Source organism: Rhinichthys klamathensis, unplaced genomic scaffold (genome assembly GCF_029890125.1).
Source record: "Rhinichthys klamathensis goyatoka isolate OS25496 unplaced genomic scaffold, OSU_Roscu_1.1 h1tg000076l_1, whole genome shotgun sequence".
NCBI lineage: Eukaryota > Metazoa > Chordata > Actinopteri > Cypriniformes > Leuciscidae > Rhinichthys > Rhinichthys klamathensis.
The window spans coordinates 1,460,001-1,480,359 of NW_026606618.1; the positions used below are offsets into that span (position 1 = coordinate 1,460,001).

Below are 20,359 nucleotides of genomic sequence, written 5' to 3' on the forward strand. Positions count from 1 at the left end.
ATCGGCCCTAAGAGGATAACAAGCTCAAGTGCAGGAGGGTGTGTGTCCTGCTGTCGTCCAGGGATGTGTGTGTGGGGGTTTGCCGAGACTAGCGTCTGGAAAATTGTGCAAGCGCTTGAGGATTTTTGAGGAGCTAGAATAATTGCAATTGTTTCCCTTTTTGTTCCTTTATAACTCACAGACTATTACACATCTACCTGACATATTCTGATTTCTAGAAACATTTATATGTGCAAAAAAAATAACTGTTACTGTAAGTAAAAATTAACTGTGTAATTAATTTGTACTATAAATAAGAAATATAATATTGAATTAGATAAAAGATCTCAGAGTGTTACAGTTGTCAGTTGATTGAGTTGAAGACAATTGTAACTAAAAGAAAACTTTAAAAAAATGAATTAATACATTTATCTTAAATAAGAGCACACAAAAAGTAATGCCAACATTAATACTTATTACTGAATAGTTGTATCTTTATTTTTATTGGTATTATACTAATACTCATTTTTTATTAGTATTCTTTTTTTTGTCAAAATTAATGTTTAAAGCAAAAGTCTAAGTGAGACATTTAATTATTCAAAGTATATATATTATTTTAATTATGGGATACATTATTATTTGATTATTTGAAATACTTTTAAGTATAATATACTAACAGTATATATACACTTCTATTCAAAGGTTTAGTTTTTTTAAAAGAAGGATGCATTAAGCAGCATAAAAGTGACAGAAAATACATTTATAATTTTACTAAATATTTCAATTTCTAATAAAAACCTGTTCTGTTCCACTTTCTGTTCATCAAAGAATCCTGATTTTTTTTAATTATGTTTTCCACAAAAATATTAACCACCACAACTTCTTTTAACATTGATAATAATGTGTTTCTTGAGCAGCAAATCAGCATATTAGAATGATTTCTGAAGGATCGTGTGACACTGTTAATTATGCTGAAAATTCAGTTTTGCATCACAGGAATAAATGACATTTTAAAATATGTTCAAACAGACAACAGATATTTTACATTGTGATAATATTTCACTTTTTTTTTCAACAATAATGTTATATATACTATATGTTATAATAATCTCAGCCTAACTTTGAAGAAGTGTAGCATGTTACAATTGTCCCATACTCCCGTTCTCCATCGATTCAGCTTAGCTGATTTGTATTTGGAGCATATATCTGCTGTCTGTTCTCTATTCATTCCCTCCATCATCTCCTGTTTTTCCCAGCTCACCTCTTCTTGCTTTCCACCCCGTGTCGTTCCCTCACCCTCCATCACATCCTCTCTAAACTGCAATCAATCTTTTGTCCCGTCTGCCTGCTCCCTGCACACAAAACAATGGATCTCCATCTTCCCTTATCCACCATTGCTTTTTCAGCAATGCAGGTGATTGGCCATATTTGTTATTGCATATGTTAAGTATTAATAATATATATATATATATATATATATATATATATATATATATATATATATATATATATATATATTAAACAGACTATCCATTAAATCATTAAAAATAACTAAACTGAAATAGAAAACCTGAATACAAAACTCGTTATACCAATAAACCATTCAAGAGGAAACGGCACATTTGTGTCACATCTTTCAGGTGGTATTGTACATCTGTTGTATGAGATTCATCCTAAAGCATTCTGGGAAAGTGGGTTAACCCTCAATCAACATCCTGCATTCACACAAACTCCATTATCCTGTCATGATTCTCTAACCTTCTGTCAGTATTTACCACACTCTTCACCTTTACACACACAGAAACACACTCCAACACAGGTGTTTCCAGGGGAAGCTGCGCACGTTACAGGAAAGGAAGTGGCTCGTTTCGTTTTCAGGCGCATTTCCTGTGAAGAAGACTTTTACTGGAAACTAAAACAGGCTGAGAACGGTGTGTGTGTTTGTTTGTGTGAGTCATTAGGCCGGTATGGGCATGCAAGTCAAATCGTGTTTGTTGTTGCCCTTGAGCTATTAGCAGACGAGTTCACACCTCGTCGCCATCTCTCCACCACAAACATGCATACAGAAGCATGAGTAACTGTCTTTAACTACTAGTTATGCTAACTGCTAGCCCACCTCACTTAACCAGCCGTCATCTACCGTGAGTGAGAGAGTAGAGGAACACTGTACACTGCATATCATGCGTCTTTACTCTCCGCTGCCCCCTGCTGGCAAACAAGACGCTTTGAATGATAGAGAGGATGTTTTCATGAATCTGCAGTGCCCAACATCCCATTCAGAAAACAGTTGTGACATGTTGGTACTGCAAATGTGTCGCAAAAATCTGCATAAGGATTGTGTATAATATTTATATTTAGAATGAAATGCTTGTATGTTATAGATGACGTGTTGTCAAGAGACGCAGGAGAATGTGTAATATGTCTCGAGGAGCTACAGCAAGGAGACACAATCGCTAGACTGCCGTGCCTCTGTATCTATCACAAAAGGTGAGCAACAAAACATTTCTCTTTACTATACCTCTAAATCATCATTGCCACCATTGCATATTGAACATTTTTTTTAATCACCACAACTAACTACCAATAACATGTTTGTGATAATGACAAACCTCCTTGTGTCGAACCTATGTTGGTCTAATCTTAAAGAGGACCTATTATACTTTTTTACATTTTCAACTTTCTTTAGTGTGTAATGCTGCTGTTTGAGCATGAAAAATGTCTCACAAAGTCACTCCAAAGGGAGTTATTCTCTATATCAGTAAGCACTGTTTTTGAACTCCCTGAAACGCCTCGAATGTAGTCTTGAGTTTTCTTCGGGGAACGTTCATGTCACAATATTCCTCATTTAAATAATTCTCTGCCAAGGCACACGCAAAAAAAAGGTGGTTATGGTAACTCGTGGTTATGGTAAGAGGTGTGGCATTTCCAAAACACACTCAAAACGGTCGACCTATCACAGCACACTGGTCCAGCTGACCAATCAGAGCACATTGCACATTTCAGGAGGAGGAGCTTCATAAAGACAGGATCTAAACTTCATTCAGCGCTGCACAGACCGATGGGCATCTTGACTTCAAGCAGTGCATGCCGGTTAGAAATTTTGTCTGACGTGAGACGGCGCCGACGCCACGTCACTGTGACGTATGGCATAAAAATACCGCGAGAGCGATTCGAGAGCAGACGGCTTGTTCATTCTGCGCAGCTTCTCCAGAGCGTCAATTGGCCGGATCAACCGCATGACTACGATCACATGCGTTTCGTGTTTATTCTGACACCTTAAGTTCCGCTAATGCTCACAAATAAGGGGTTTTATAACAGTAAAAGCTCTTTCATGTAGTCGCGGCGATGTTATAATGTCATGTTTATCAAAATAAAACTGATAAAAACAGACCCCACTTCAATGGTATTGCAATTGAATAGGCTTATGTTGAACTTTATTCTTGTACAAACAGATCCTGTATTAAGCAGTACATAAAGTATTGAATGAAAACTGTGTATTTGACAAATATTGCATTTAATTCACTTCATCTGTGATAAAGTAGGCAAACACCACACAAGCGTCACTACAGGAAGCAGAAAGTGTCCGACTTCACGTCTCCGCTTTCAGCTCCTCCCCGTCTGCAAGCGGCATCTCTGCGATCGGTTACATCCAGCCGAAGTCGAACACGCCTAGAGTGTTACTGACAGACTGGGAAGAAAGGAGCTGCAACCATGTAAAATATGTGGGGAAAAAATAACATTCAAGCATGAAAACCTATTCTAGCAGACCCCCCTTCAAGACTTTGTAAAAGGGCATCATAGGTCCTCTTTAAACATGACAGGAAATGTTAGCTTTTAGTCAGTCAAATGAATGACAAGTTACCTGAGAATTAACATTCTACTTTTTTTTTTTTTTTTGCTGAACATGAAACACAAACCTTGTCATGTCCTATATATAATTATGTGATTATGTAACTATATGATTGACATTTGATGTCTGTATATGGTGTCTCAGCAGGAGGTACTGGCTATTGAATAGCACATGCATCACGCATATATGTCTGAAACCGCAGGCACCTTGAAAAGTGAACCGATTGGCTGGCTGGTGTTCTTTTGCAATCAAACAAATTTGCCACAAGCAAGTTATAAGCTCAGTCCTGACCAGGCGAGACGCAATAAAGCGACAACCAATAAATCCTATCACTTCTAAGTTAATGTGTTTGGCCGAACCAGCTGCGACTGGCAAGACATTTGTGACTCTTGCTTGGTTTCTATATCCAGTCCAGAATCCTGCTCCACATCGCTGTACATTAAACATCAAATATGTTCAGATTGGCTGTGATTTTGTCATTCCCTTTTAGTGAGGACTGAAAAATAATTTGAAGCTTGAAACTCATTGTGCCTGCTTAGGAGACCTTATGTAGAATCATTTAAAAGCAATATGCTACTGGAAATGTTGTTTTTCTAACATACGGTAGATTGCATTAAAATTGAGCCTAAACTGACATTTTTATCATCTTTTTCATTAGCTGTATAGACTCCTGGTTTGAGATCAACCGCTCCTGCCCTGAACATCCTTCAGACTGACCTCCATCATCTACTTCTGCTAACACTGAGAAAGGTGAACCCCATCACACAAATATTCACCTACATGCAAACACGCCTCGATAATCGGATATTTCAAGTAATCATTTTATATTGAAATTTTTTACTTTATCGAACTGTAATTAGCAGCACTATCTTATCAATTCAATGCACCGCTTTTGAATAGACTTTAGAAAGCATCCTCCAGAGTAGCAACACAAATCTTTTTTTGACAAGCTGTTATCGTAAATACACCTTCACACTTGTCGGGAACATTTTTAGACGCATAGTAAATGTGAAATTAACACCTAAACCCTCTAATGGTCTCATGACCTTACGCTATTATGAAGGAACCAAAATTGCTATGCAATGCAAATGAAAGTTTTCACACTTGAGTCCTCCATTAAAAAAAACTGCATTCACAAAGATCTAGAAATCAGACCACTTTTATAGTATAATAATAATCATTTGCTACTTATGCAAGTTTTCATACTCGAGTCCTCTATGAAAAATTGCATTCACAAAGATCTAGAACTCAGATCACTTTTAATAATATATTGTTAATAATAATAATAAATATAACACCACAAATTATATTAATATGCAAATGCAAGTTTTCACACTTTCACACTATCAATGGCAAACGGTGACTTCTTTAACCGGGTGTACTGAGTGCCTCTAAAATGAGACACCGGCAGTGTTTTTGAACAATCTATTGAATGAATGATTCAATGACAAATAAGAAAATGTCGCATTCATTCAATGTAATTGAAGCAATCTTTATTTCAAGCGTTGTTATTTTGAAAATGTGCTTTATCTGTGTTTACACTCACCTAAAGGATTATTAGGGACACCTGTTCAATTTCTCATTAATGCAATTATCTAATCAACCAATCACATGGCAGTTGCTTCAATGCATTTAGGGGTGTGGTCCTGGTCATGGGCGTCAGTTTGGTTTGAAATGTGGTGGGGACAGAGACGCATTCGGAAGGGCATTTTCAAAAGTGCTGGGTACAATGACGCATTCATTCTTTTTTCTCTTTCGCGCAGGTCATGGTTTGAAAGACGATGTCCTGTAGCTTACTGATTGAAATAAATAAAAATGTATGATGTCCGACCAAAAATGTGATGGTACTTTGGGTTTAATTGGTCGTAAAATGAGATCTAATATAATGTTGTCAGAATCGAGAATTTTTACGTGAATAAATACATAGATCCGCCTGCGTTGCATATGTATTGTGATAGTCCAGTGGCAGAATTTTTGCCAAGCGTGTCGGGGGTTGAGGGTTCTAGTCCGCACTCGGTATAGTTTTTTCCCCTCATCAAAACCGATAATGTTTATCAGTGGTTGTATATCAAGAATCTTGATATACTTTATCACTGATAAACATTATCGGTTTTGATGAGGGAAAAAAAAAACTATACGAGTGCGGATTAGAACCCAGAGAAGCAGGGACACGTTTGTGTGCATTTTGAATTGTGATTTCTCTGGAACGAATAGAATCTCTGCAACGGATTGAAGCGCGCGTCCGAGTGAAGACAACACATTTCAGCGCTAGATCGCGTCTTATTTAACAAATGAATGAAACGAATGCTGCTAGTTAACTGGAGATGTTTTATTTGTATTGTTACATCCGTGACGCGAGATGTTTCAAAAGTGGTGGGGACAATATCGACCCTGGCAAAAAGTGGTGGGGACATGTCCCACCCGTCCCCCCCGTAAATGACGCCTATGGTCCTGGTCAAGACAATCTCCTGAACTCCAAACTGAATGTCAGAATGGGAAAGAAAGGTGATTTAAGCAATTTTGAGCGTGGAATGGTTGTTGGTGCCAGACGGGCCGGTCTGAGTATTTCACAATCTGCTCAGTTACTGGGATTTTCACGCACAACCATTTCTAGGGTTTACAAAGAATGGTGTGAAAAGGGAAAAACATCCAGTATGCGGCAGTCCTGTGGCCGAAAATGCCTTGTTGATGCTAGAGGTCAGAGGAGAATGGGCCGACTGATTCAAGCTGATAGAAGAGCAACTTTGACTGAAATAACCACTCGTTACAACCGAGGTATGCAGCAAAGCATTTGTGAAGCCACAACACGCACAACCTTGAGGCGGATGGGCTACAACCGCAAGAGACCCCACCGGGTACCACTCATCTCCACTACAAATAGGAAAAAGAGGCTACAATTTGCAAGAGCTCACCAAAATTGGACAGTTGAAGACTGGAAAAATGTTGCCTGGTCTGATGAGTCTCGATTTCTGTTGAGACATTCAGATGGTAGAGTCAGAATTTGGCGTAAACAGAATGAGAACATGGATCCATCATGCATTGTTACCACTGTGCAGGCTGGTGGTGGTGGTGTAATGGTGTGGGGGATGTTTTCTTGGCAAACTTTAGGCCCCTTAGTGCCAATTGGGCATCGTTTAAATGCCATGGCCTACCTGTGCATTGTTTCTGACCATGTCCATCCCTTTATGGCCACCATGTACCCATCCTCTGATGGCTACTTCCAGCAGGATAATGCACCATGTCACAAAGCTCGAATCATTTCAAATTGGTTTCTTGAACATGACAATGAGTTCACTGTACTAAAATGGCCCCCACAGTCACCAGATCTCAACCCATAGAGCATCTTTGGGATGTGGTGGAACGGGAGCTTCGTGCCTTGGATGTGCATCCCACAAATCTCCATCAACTGCAAGATGCTATCCTATCAATATGGGCCAACATTTCTAAAGAATGCTTTCAGCACCTTGTTAAAACAATGCCACGTAGAATTAAGGCAGTTCTGAAGGCGAAAGGGGGTCAAACACAGTATTAGTATGGTGTTCCTAATAATCCTTTAGGTGAGTGTATATCCAAACTATAAACTTTTATCCCAGTATTTCTGTAATCATTCAATTGTTTGTAACACAGAAATAATGATAATGTGTGGTTGAAAAGACTGTGTGAGAAACTGTTTCATAGTTATACATTTGAATGTTCGCTGTGATCGTACTTGTCAAAGTTTTAATAATCTCGGATAGTTACAGAAGATCTACTTACAGTATTTAAATATTATATAAAAAATATGTTTACCTATAGAGACAATGAAATACTATTCAGTTATGACTTTTTTTTCTTTTGATTTAGTCTAGTTAGTTTTGTATCAAATACAATGTGATTTTCGAGTTCTAGCAGTAACAGAACAGCAACAGCACACAGCAACCACCGCTGTGGTCCAACCCCCTATTTGCCAGAACAATGATGACGGTGCATAACAAAAGAGTGTAGGCGCTAAAGCTGTTTGGTGTGTTAAACTTTAAGCAACGCTGTGCAGACCGATCGGTGTATGACATCAAAGTACCCCGAGAACGATTAGAGAGCAGGCGGTTCCGTAGTTTATATATATATATATATATATATATATATATATATACAGTATACTACGGTACGGATAAAGTCTCGTTTTCTTGCCACCTCTACATACTCCGTGTTCTTATCGATGTGTGTTCAGTCTGCATTTTGACCCGGTATATATATATATATATATATATAATGTATGTATATTTAGGGATGCACAATATATCGGCCACCATATCGGTATCGGCCAGTATATGTAAATTTTTTGTGTAATCGGTATCGGCCCGAAAAGAAAATTTGACCGATAGATTAAAGCCGATAAATAATGGATTATTTAAGCTGATGCACACTGTTCACCTTGATGTTTTTGAATTTCTTGAAATATGATTGGAATCACTTTGAAAAGGAAAATACAGTTCAGTGCAACATGTTCCTGTTATATAGGCTACATACAATTATAAGAACATCATTATAATTGTATGCTTAAGACATGGTGAGACTTTTGTTTTTGTTTAGGCTACAGAAAAATTTATTGATGTGGTATTGAAAGGAGGTCTGCTGCCAGTTGCTTAAACATAGCCATTATGTTATGACCAACTAGCAATTAGTCAAAGGGCCAATCAGTCTTCAAATTAGATCAATCTATGTTTTTATTTTTAATTGTGTATATATATATATATATATATATATATATATATATCAGGGTTTCCGTTGTCACTTTGACCAGCACCATTTTTTTCTAGCGTAAACTCTGATATATATAGACATATATATATAGACACGCACACATTATATGTTACCCACACCACTGACTTAAAGTAAACCACATTCAGACCTGCTCCTTAGACCCGACATAAACCAAGACCAAGTGTGAAAACACCCTCGGGGTCAGTATAATTCTTATATTCCTTCTTTGTCTCTTTTTCCTCTCACTGTAGGGCACTTTATGGACCTAAACCTGGATATCATGACACAAAAATAACCAAATAAATCAATCCACCAACCAATTCGGTCAAACCTACGGAAACGGCAATGTGTCATCGCAAAACTGAACCAAATAAAAGCGTTCATCCAGCCGACACCGTCATTACCACTTGCATCCCAGAATCTCCTACGCGCTGTGCTAGAGATTGCTAAACTGCTAACCGGACCCCCCACGCCAACCACCAACACCGGATCTCTGGCTTTGGATAACGTCTCGTTTTCTCGCCTCCTCTACATGCTCCGTGTGCTTGTCGACGTGTGTTCAGTCTGTATTTTGACCCGGTCCTCTCTCCTTGTGTATGTAATCAGATGGAAGGAAATGGGAAAGAGGGGCGGGGCAACAAAAAGGGCGGAGTGATAAAGGGGCATGGCACTGGCGGCAAACAAGTAGGAAGTAGAACACCCTTTGCAAACCAATCCAGAGGCCATACCTGTCCTGTCAGTCAAACCATGCTGATTAGAGGGGCCATAAGGGGTGTGACAGGGGGCGGGGTTTCATAACTGGTTCGTGGGAGGAGTTTCGTGTGCTGGTTCACTAGTTAGTGATGTGTTGGACAGCCGGTGGATGTAGATTTACTTATTCTGTGTGTGCATGTGTGTGATCATGTGTCCACAGGCGGGGAAATGTGTAAATTGTGTTTCCTGTTAGTGCCAGAGGAAGTCCAAGACATCAGTATGTGTGTTGGGATGGGGGTTTACGGTCATAAACAGAGAGAAATACACTCTCAGTCTGTCTTCAAATGTTTACAATTCACAGTAGATGTCTTTCCCCCATGGATTCTGAAACAATAAGAAGCTCAAAGCTATTTTCCTAGTTTCATCTGCAATTTTTGGGCAGTTAATATGAAGCGCTGACCATAATATTCGGACAATTTCCCTGTAAAAGCCTTGAGTACGTATTCAGTGTGTGTGTGTGTGTGTGTGTGTGTGTGTGTATGTGTGTGTGATTTCAGCTTCTGTCCATCTTCCCATGTTTTCTGTATGTGACCGACCAGCTTGCGTCTGGTAAGCTAATGTTGCTTCACTACTGTATGTAAAACCCAGATAAACTGGTGTGAATCTATTACAAGATCATTTCTATGATCTGCATTTACTTTTTATTTTTGAAAAATCTGTGAGAAACCTCACAAGAAATATATTTAACCTTCAGGATGCCTCCGTCTACTGTGTAAACAGCAAGCACTGTTAGAAAATAATGTTGCAGAAATTGTAAAAAAGAATAAAAAAATAAAACATTAAAAAAACGAAAGCCGTAAAATGAAAAAGGTAGAAAAAATAACTGCAAGAAAATATTTGACAACCTATTACTTTTTGTGTTGGATAGAAGTAGAGCATTTCTGAGGTTTGTTTTCCTGCTTTGTGCCTGTAAATGAGGGCATACAAACACCATCCATCAAAACAATGGATAACAATTTCCCCTCACCGTGTAAAACAAATAAACAGAGTCAGGTAGCGTAGTACTATCTTGTGCAGCATGGGCTGCAGAAAGTGACTCGGCACTCTCGAAACCCATCCTTTTCTTATTTTTGCGTTCAAGTCTGTTATTTTGTATGTTTTTCTTTTCTTTTTTTCCAGGGATATGAACGGATGCCTGTTTTTAGGAAGTACAAATAAGTGTCTGATGATTTTGATGTGCAATCTGTGGGACGAGTAATAATGATGATGATCATACATATAATTAAAACAAGATGAAATAAGACCAGATGTTGCTTTCTTTTAACGATCGGTCCATTGCACACACACAAAGTGTCAAATAAATCCAAAAACTGAATTTTCTAAAAGAACGAAAAGAGACAAAACCATATTATGTGAGCACTTTTTATTTTTTGCATCACATTTAGCTCATCAGATGTTGAGTTCTGCTTCACAGAATCTCTTTCATAAGCAAATGTATCCATTTCAATAATTATATTCAGATATGTAGAAGGGGAAATGGCCAGACTAAACACAAATTTGTCAAGGCACTATGATTTCACATTAATTCATATTTCAAAATGGTGTCAGATTGCCATGGAAAAGCAAAATAAAAGAACTGAATAATACTTTTTCAAGGCTCTTAGAAAATTCATAATGTGTTTTCAAAATGATGCTACATAAGACATTTTGTACTTCTGAATGTTCATGCAGAGAGCTTGAGTGATATGCACCTTTCACAAAGAAAATGTAGATTTTGTAAATCATTCTTTTTCTTAAAATCAAAAAAACAAACCTCATTCTCCTGACCACTAGTGGTCAGAAAGTTTAGTGCAGACAGAGTATAATTTTTAGTATTCTGTGTTGGTTTGGGGTAATTACAACACCTTTCCAGGATTCATAAGGTTTTTGGGGTCCAGGCTGGCCTTGAGGCCCTGCATGACCTCTATGGCCAAAGGACCGACCTCTTCCCTGAGCAGAGCCCGCTTTCCTTGGCCGACCCCATGTTCACCGGTACAAGTCCCATCCATCGCCAGTGCCCTCCTGCATTGAGAAAGACGACAAGAGAATGAATTAATTCACTGTAATTGTTACTGGCAAAAAAATTGACTATTTTAGGCTATGTCTGCATTAATCCAGATACAGTTGAGAAATGGAGAAAATGGAGCTCTTCCAACTGGATAAAATTGAAAATTTCACGTTGTAGAGTGGATTGTGAAAACTGAGTTATTTGAAAACCATGATGCATGTTTATGTAACGGACGTAGGCCAGTAAGAGCTGTGTGCGTAAACCTCACTCCCCTGGCCTCAAGAGGAACGTTAGCGGCTGCGGTCTTTAGCATCCGCAACTCCCACGTCGGTTAGAATCCCGCTCGGAGCAGGTCGAGTAGGAACGGTTACATTTGGTGCCGTGACCCGGATGGGAGTGAGGATTAGGGGGGTGAGTGTAACGTAGGCCAGAAAGAGCTGTGTGTAAACCTTACTCCCCTGGCCTCAAGAGGACCAATAACGGCTCCCACATCGGATAGAATCCCACTTGGAGCAGGTCGAGTAGACCGGTTTCATTTAGTCATGTGACGCATATTGTACCTATTGATATCAGTTTATACCAGCATGTGCCTGCTATGTGTAATTCACTAACAGTGTTGCTAACAATAAATGTACAATCTTCATATAACATTCCTGCAAAGATTCCTCGCAATTGCCGTCCTGTGTCAAAACATGATGGCAATTTTAGACCATACATGGAACGGCGATTGAGTGCAATGTGGATGGAGAGCGTTTTGAAATTAAAACGCTGTTTTTAAACGAAGCTGGATTAATTTAGTAACGTAGTTTTAAGCTGAAACCAGAAGCACATCTGGCAGTCTTGATCAGTTGTGCAGCTGAACTGTCTGTCCAGTCCAGTTTCGATTCGCAGGTGTTTCCACCTCCACATTCTCCAACTGAATGATGTCGACTGGTCTCGAGGGCTCCCTGGCGCAGCAGAAATCCAACACTCATCTTATTCATGCAGATTGTACACACTGTTCGACATGACAAGGTACACCATTGTATTGTATACTCTACCCATAATTCTTGCTGGAATAGAAGTCTAAATCATTTTGTGAGGTAAGCAAATTTATGGAACAAAAGCTGTTGATTGAGCTTAACTTAATGTGGGAATACGCTACACAATTTCCCCCCCCCGATTTGCAGTCTGGAGGCGTCGAGGCTAGTTGCCGAAAGTCAGAGCCAGTCTGAAAACGTTGGCCAATTGAAGTTGACAGATTTGAAAAAAAATCAAGTGTATAATGGGCACGGTCTCTGATTTTTTTTTTTTGCTTCAGACTTCGATGCCATTACGTCGGAGGAAACCGAACATATTTCGAGCCGATTTTAAAACACTTTTTTTTTATTTGTCAAGTGCATGTTTCTGTATGAGATTGTTCGGAATGATTTGAAAGTTGTTTAGCGTACGATGCCCAGTTTTTCTCTGTAACTTTTTACAAAGACGGCAAGTGTGTGATGCCTACTGTTTTAAGATCTGCTCAGATTTTAAAAGTCGTGTAGTGTATTCCAGTCTTTAATTGAACCCCACACTTTTCTTTTAAGAGTCAGAATGGTATTGAAGGTATTGGAGAAGTTAACAGATTCATTTAATTAGGCCTGGTGAACTTCCAGGTAGACTGTGAACACTCCTTTGGCAGCTAATAAGGCTATAGTTTTTGCAAACTTGTCCTTTTACAGTAACATCATATCTGTCATTCACACAAAGGGCAAGTCCAACTCAATTTGCTCCTATCAGGACAAACTCTTGCGCATCAGGTCAGCCAGATTTCATTGAACCAAATGAGATTGCAGTGTTTGTCTTCTCTTTGGCTGCTGGTCAGTGCCGATCGCACATCCATTGTACCTGACAGAGACTGCACTTTACCCATAATGACTGAAGGCGGGTAGCCCTTTATTATTTCCAAAGCCAGACACTAGAACCTCTATGTCTGTCATTGTCAATTTACACTCTCCAAATGACAGAAGACATTCTGAGAAATAATCCTGATATTGATTGGTACACCAAACAAAACTGACAATAGGCACAAAAGGTGCTGCCAGTTCCTCTCAGCCGCCTCAGAAGATCAACTCCGCTGAAAGGAACTAAATAGAAGTACCTGGCCAATCTCTCAGTGAAGGAGTGAACCCTTTGCACCTCGTCTGGGTCATTAGGATCCAGTACAATTAAACAATGGAAATTTCCATCACCTACATGACCTGCAATAGGACCTAGAAAAAAAAAACATAACCGTATTATATCAGCAGTTTAAAAAACAGTTCTGAACACTAAATGAGAAAATCAAACTAGGCAAGCTACCAGTAATATTGTTGCTGATCAGATCTTCCTTCGTCTCCACTATAATCTGAGGTAGTCGTGAGATAGGCACGCAGACGTCTGTAGAACATCCCTGCAAGAAAATGAGTACATTTTTGTAAAATGTTGAGTTCTGAGTTATGTATTCAAATATTTTCTTTTATTTCCCCCAAATAGTGTAAAACTGTCTGTGACTGTGTGGTGCTTTCATAACATTGCTCTGTTTGCTAGAGCATTCTGACCAGCCCAGCATAGCAACTGGCTAAGTTTGAGGTTTGGCTGACCTATGGCAGAATGTTTGGGAAACCTGTTGGAAAAAGTCATGATTTTAAGCAAATAGATATGTATAGTACTGTATGAACAGACTGACAGGAATAAGAAATAAAAAATATATATTATTTATATTATAATTATTTTAGTAGATTATAATATCATTGTTATTATTGTTATTATTATGTTATCTTAGTGCATCTTTGCTAATTAGATTTTCTTTTGCCTAGGCACACATGAATCTGTAGAGAATGTCTGTAAGAAAATGTGTTATTTTTCAGTGTTAAAAAAACGTCCAATTCCAACTTAAAATTCATTGACAATTATAATTAAGCCATATTGTTGGCTGGTTTTCCTTAAAAAAAAAAAAAAAGAGTGTAAAACTGTGTCTCTGGCGCTTTCAAAACATTACTGTTTGTTTGAGCATTCCAACTCCAGCACAGCAACAGTGGCTCAACCAATGGTGTGAGTTTGGGGCAGAGCTATCTGTTTGGTTGACCAATGGCAGAGTGTATGGGAAACCTTTTTGAAAACAGTCATTATTTTTGCAATGCATTATGCACAATCGCATAAAAATTTAATCTTGAGGAAGGACACACAAAAGGACAAAGCAATATTGATCTGATCTACATTTATGCTAAAGGTATTTAGCTTCTGGAACTCATTACTATAGTTTTAAGTTTTAATATAATATTTTAAAATGTTATGTCTACTATGGTTAATAATAAAATGTACAGTATATAATATACTATATTATGCAGGAATTCATACCTCAATATTTTTAGAAGTATAATAAGCATTCAAGCTTCAAGATGATAAAAAAAGCCTATATGTCAGTCTCAAGTATAAAGTATATATTCTAAGTAACAAGGAAATAAACTGCACTTGTCTGAGTCAGAATCAAGTCATGCAGTAAATGTTCTCACCTTACATCCAGGCCTCAGGGCCAGGGCAGCGTACCATGCATCATGACGGGCTTTCCACAGCCGGCTGCGGGTCTCCTTATCTTCCGCCCAGGCAAAGTCCGACCCTCCGTTATCACGCGCGATCTCCTCTAAACACAGAACATAATGCTTTTGCAGATGACACATTCTTTCACATATATAATCTGGTTCTAAATATAGTATGAATGAAATCCAAACGTTCAACATTCGTTGTGTTGTTATTGTCATGTGACCTACAGTGTCAGTTGCGTTGCTTCACTGCCATTAGCAACTATTCTCCCATGGCCTTGTGGTATAGTAAACTATCCATTGGATGCACACTTCAGAATCTTATTAGAAGTAGTATGTCATGTGAGCCGAGTAGTATGTCCGAATTGCATCCGAAATCGCATTCTATATAGTAGGTACTGCATTTGGTTTGAAACTTAGTTTGTGACTATTAAAAAAAGTATGATCTATATAGTATGAATGCGTGTAGTATGAATGGAATTTGGAACTACCTCCGCCATGTTGTCATAATCATGTGACCTATGGCATCAGTTGCGTCGCTTCACTTGGCCTCATGGGATAGTAAAGTGTCCATCGTATGCGCACTTCAGTATCTCACCACAAATAGTACATCATACGGGTACTTTTCGCTTACTGTTTTATGAAAACTATGAATACGGACATACTACTCAGCTCACATACTGTTTTTCGCCTACTATATAGTATGGAAGTAGGCATATTCCCGAGCCATAGGCAAGGTTACTATCACTACCTAGTGTACTATAACCAAAGCTCACCTAGTGCACACTAAAAACCCTCTAAATGGCATTGTTTTGCCTTTGTAAAATACAGTTTTTGTACACATTTATTTTTTGGTTTTATCCACAAATACCTGTGATGGACACTTGCTCTTCGATGCTCTTGGAGCTCCCATGGAACTCCAGGAAGAGAGTGGGCGTTACGGCGTACGACAGGTTGTTGAAGAGATTGCAGGCGTTTATCATCACGTCATCCAAGAACTCTGCGAACGAAACATATCGGCACCAAATAAGTTGTGTGAGGCCTTTGTGGGTAGAAAGTCCAGGGTTAAAAAAAAATTGATGCCTCACTGCAGCCTCGATTTAAAAATCTAAGAGACCGGTCATGCCTGATTACTCATAAATTGGATGGAGCTACTAGTGGAATATTTTCCCTGAATGGACTGCAAAAGAAGAAACACTTTGTGGTTCTGAGAACCAAGCAATTCATTAAACCCTTGACTGCGCTCGGTGTTGACTGTATAAGGACGGTGTTTCCTTCTGAATTAATGTTTATGTTATTGCTAGAGCCTTTAATGAATAGATTAAAATGAAATGGATAGAGTTCTGGACTAAATCACACAGCTAGGCATGCATGTAGTTTCGAGTTCCACAGTCTGTGATTTTACAAGAATACAACACAAGAGACCAACTGTTCTTTTGTTACGTTAATGCCAATTGCGGCAACACACCAAGCACATTGCGACCATGTGCTTCAACCTTCACTCACCTATGCGGGCAATGGGCACTCCAGCTTGCAGAATCTGAACGGTGCTGTCCACCGCTGATTGGACGGATGGAAAGGAGCAGACAGCTGACACCATACTTTCAGGAATACCATACAATCGAAGTGTGGCTTTGGTAATGATACCCAAAGTTCCCTCCGAGCCCACAAAAAGGTTTGTCAAGTTGTAACCAGCAGCTGTCTTTCTGAAAGGCCATTGCATTGTGAAAGTCCATCAAGTGTAGACAACAATAGGTTTAGTTCAACTGGAAAGATGCTTCCGAGTTTGCAGTCATACCTTGGACGACGCCCCCTGCCTGCTGTGTGGAGGACTGCTCCATCTGCTAGAACCACCTCCAGGTTCAGGACGTTCTCGCGCATTGTGCCATAACGGACGGCGTTTGTGCCTGATGCGCTAGTTGCAGCCATGCCGCAGAGAGATGCGTCGGCACCTGGATCTGTGGAAATATATTCCTTAACCATTAATCATTTCCAAACATAAAACACAAAAAATAAAACCAAGTTAAAGTTTAAATTTATATGAAGGCCCGTTCGCACCAAGGACAATAAATATAACGATAACTACACAGTAATCATCCCAATTCCATGAGAAAAGGGAAATCCACATCACAACTATAACAATAACGATATAGAGGAATGATATAATTGGAAACGCTTTCAGAAAAAAAAAATTTCCAGCTGATGAAGGTTAGCAGCCAATCAGAATCCATCCTGCTTTAAAAAGCTTCAGCTTCTAATGCGGCAGACAACAAAACTGTAGTGCTCGCTTATAATAAACAGAACAATATTGTGTGATGGAGTGGATGCAATTATAGACATTGTTATAGTTATCATTCTTGGTGTGAACGGGCCTTTAGGCTTAAATTAATCTGTGTATTATTCACACATAAAATTGATTTGATTTATGTGATCTACTTTGTACTTGTAATACAGAAGAATTTGACTGACCAACAGGAAACCAGAGGCCAGTGTCACGCAGGTATGAGTTGAGGCCTTTGCGCGTCACACCTGGCTCCACCATCACGTCAAAATCCTCTTGGTGAAGATCAAGGACCTGGTCCATCTTTCTCAGACTGAAACACACTCCACCCTAACAAACACACACACAGTTATAAACGTTTTTATTAAAACTAGTAATGGATGTATACTGAAGAAAATTGAGCTCAAAAATAAGGACAAAATAAAATCCTTTTCCTTTTTTTGAAGGTTAGATTTTGAAGTCTAAAACTGTCCCTGTAACAGTCAAACTCTTCTTCTGTCTCTTCTCTACTGGACCAACCTGCAGAGCACCAACACCTCCCTCCAGGCCTGTCCCTGTACCAAACGGGATGATGGGTAGTTGGTGGTGGTGACAAATTTTGGCAAGAGCACTGACCTCATCTACAGACCGAGGAAACACCACCACATCTGGTGGTAGACATCTGACATGGCAAGAAAAAAAACAGGAATATGTAAATACCAAATAATATGCAAATCAATTTTAAATGTTATATAATTTGTATATAAAATTTTAATGTTTATTTAATTTTGCAATGAAACGAAAGTACGAAGCATCCAATCTTCCATATTGAGACACATCCATGATTTGATACTCGGTTATTATCGAGGTTGTAAATAGTTGTGCTACTTAATATTTTTTTGGAACCTGTGATACCTTTTTCAGGATTCATTGATGAATAAAAAGTAAAAAAGAACAGCATTTATTCAAAATAGTAAAGATTTATATTGTTATAAAATATTTCTATCACTTTTTAGCAACACACCTTTGCTGAATAAAAGTATTAATTTCTTCTTTTTTTTAAAGAAAGAAAAAAATTACCGACCCCAAACTTTTGAACAGTAGTGTATATTCTTACAAAATATTTCTATTTTAAAATAAATTCTGTTATTATTATTTTTTACTTTTTATTCATCAAAGATTCCTGAAAAAAGAACCACAGGTTATATAAAAAATATTAAGTAGCACAACTGTTTCCAACATTGATAATAAATCATCATATTATAATTATTTCTGAAGGATTATGTGACACTGAAGACTGGAGTAATGGCTGGTGAAAATTTAGCTTTGCATCACAGAAATAAATTATATTTTAAAAGTATATTAAAATAGAAAACCATTTTTAAATTGTAATTTAAGTATTACTGTTTTTCTGTATTTTTGATCAAATAAATGCAGGCTTGAGGAGCATAAGAGACTTCTTTCAAAAACATTAAACATAGTAATGTTATATATCTAGCCAGGCCTACTGAGGATTGATTTATTATGCCTGTGGATCCACGCTGTAGATGATTATTTATGTCTGGGGGGCAGGAGAAGAGGGGGAAATCATTTGCATGCTAAACGGACCCACAGGGCTGTTTAGTAAATATGTTGCTTGAACTACCAAAATCATTAACTCGGACGCTACAGTTGGTTTATTTATTGTACTTGAGGGTGGACCAACTGCTGCACAGTTTGTATAACATTTAATTGCAGGTGGCACTCACTCAGGTATGGCAGTGAAATCTTACCTGTGCAAGGACTCATCCCTGCCGTGCTGTTCTCTGACAGCTGACCCCACAGACACGCCTTCATCCCCGCTAACCGAGCGAAACGCTGTGATGGCCCGCTCGACGGCTCCAGTCTAATATTAACAAAGCAAGAAATGCACTGACTGTATACCTGAATTACTCTATGGTGACAGGTAGGTTAATAATAATTATTATACATTTTATTGGATTATTTTAATTTGTTTTAATTCTTTATTTATAACTTGTGGGGAAAATATTTTTATTTTTATATTTCGAGATTTATTATCTGCATAAACAGACTGTAGCCTTTATTCTATTTATTAGAATTATGTAACAGTGAACAGGAATGATGGCAGAGTTTACCTTAGCAGAATATCTCCTGCACCTCCCGTAAGTAAAAAGCAGCCGTGGATAAATTAAGCGTAGGGCTTGTCTGAGCGAGTTCATTTCCACTTCTTACAAAATCCGTGCTGAAATAACCAAGCTTTTATGCATAACGTCAGTTAAGAGCACGGTGGCACGGTTAAGAGTTTATATGTAAATATTCTTCCGGATCAGCGTAATTGCGTCACGCCTCCTCTGAACCTCAAGCCCCGCCCTGGAGATTGGGCTTTGAATATAACCAGAAACTATTTATATTTGATATAACTTTACCCTCTATGAATATAACGCGACCTTCGCCCAGTGGATTTATCTGATTTGCTGAAAGACAGAATATTTATGAATGTTAATTAATTGTCTGGGTGAATCGTGTTTACGACGTCAGGTCAAGTCACTTTCGTCGGAGCAATGGCAGCATCTTTTATTTAACACAAAAATACAGCAAGGGTTTTTTTTAACATCAAATCTTAAAAAATGAAAAAGACAGACATGTGCATCAGTGAATGTTTTGCTTTTTTTTTTGGTAGGCTAATTAGTTTACGAACCCACTGTAAACTTTGTTATATTATATTGTTACAAACAATTCGATCATATTTTGTGCAGGCAATTCGATTATTTCATATTAAATAAAAACCCTGACAATGTCACTTCTAATTATTCCACCATGTTTCTAACTGATATGCACCCACTCATAAAATCCTGAGTTTCCCCACTCGTAAGTAAAATTTTATTTAGCACTTTTAACGCAACAATGCACAAAGTGCTTTACACAATATAAAAACACAATCATTAAAATACATTAATGAAGTATACACAGTTAGGCCTAGGCTACATAAAGAAACAAAAAATATCAAAACCCAAAAAACACAGAAGACCTCACAAAGTATTAAAAGCACGTCTACAAGTACGTTTTCAGACGACATTTAAAAACAAACACGCATTCAGATAATCTAATATCAACTGGCAAACTATAGTTTTGGAGCCCTCACTGCAAAAGCCCCTGGCCTTTAGTTACAAATCTAGTCCTTGGAACAGCCAGCAGCTTATAGAAAGAAGATCTAAGACATCTCCCTGATTAAGGTCTCAGGAGCTCAGTTA

General features: G+C 38.3%; 2 protein-coding genes across 2 annotated transcripts in view; one reads left to right on the top strand and one right to left on the bottom strand.

The window, feature by feature from the left end:
• The window catches only part of znrf1 (zinc and ring finger 1), a 42,019-nt gene extending 32,790 nt beyond the window's left edge, over window positions 1-9,229 (top strand). Inside the window, exons 3-5 of the mRNA XM_056250843.1 lie at window positions 2,361-2,466; window positions 4,488-4,579; window positions 8,821-9,229. Coding sequence (XP_056106818.1) covers window positions 2,361-2,466; window positions 4,488-4,545 — 164 coding nt within the window. The 3' untranslated portion in view covers window positions 4,546-4,579; window positions 8,821-9,229. The remainder of the gene's footprint in view (window positions 1-2,360; window positions 2,467-4,487; window positions 4,580-8,820) is intronic.
• A 1,706-nt stretch (window positions 9,230-10,935) lies between these two features.
• ldhd (lactate dehydrogenase D) lies at window positions 10,936-19,390 on the bottom strand. Its single transcript, XM_056250844.1, has 11 exons — window positions 19,244-19,390; window positions 18,881-18,993; window positions 17,649-17,790; window positions 17,318-17,459; window positions 16,647-16,806; window positions 16,355-16,554; window positions 15,720-15,848; window positions 14,822-14,949; window positions 13,629-13,719; window positions 13,429-13,540; window positions 10,936-11,323 (listed from the first exon to the last, which is right to left on the bottom strand). Exons 1-11 carry the CDS (start codon window positions 19,325-19,327, stop codon window positions 11,158-11,160), a joined length of 1,467 nt encoding a protein of 488 aa, XP_056106819.1. The 5' UTR covers window positions 19,328-19,390; the 3' UTR covers window positions 10,936-11,157.
• Between the last annotated feature and the right edge of the window lie 969 nt (window positions 19,391-20,359).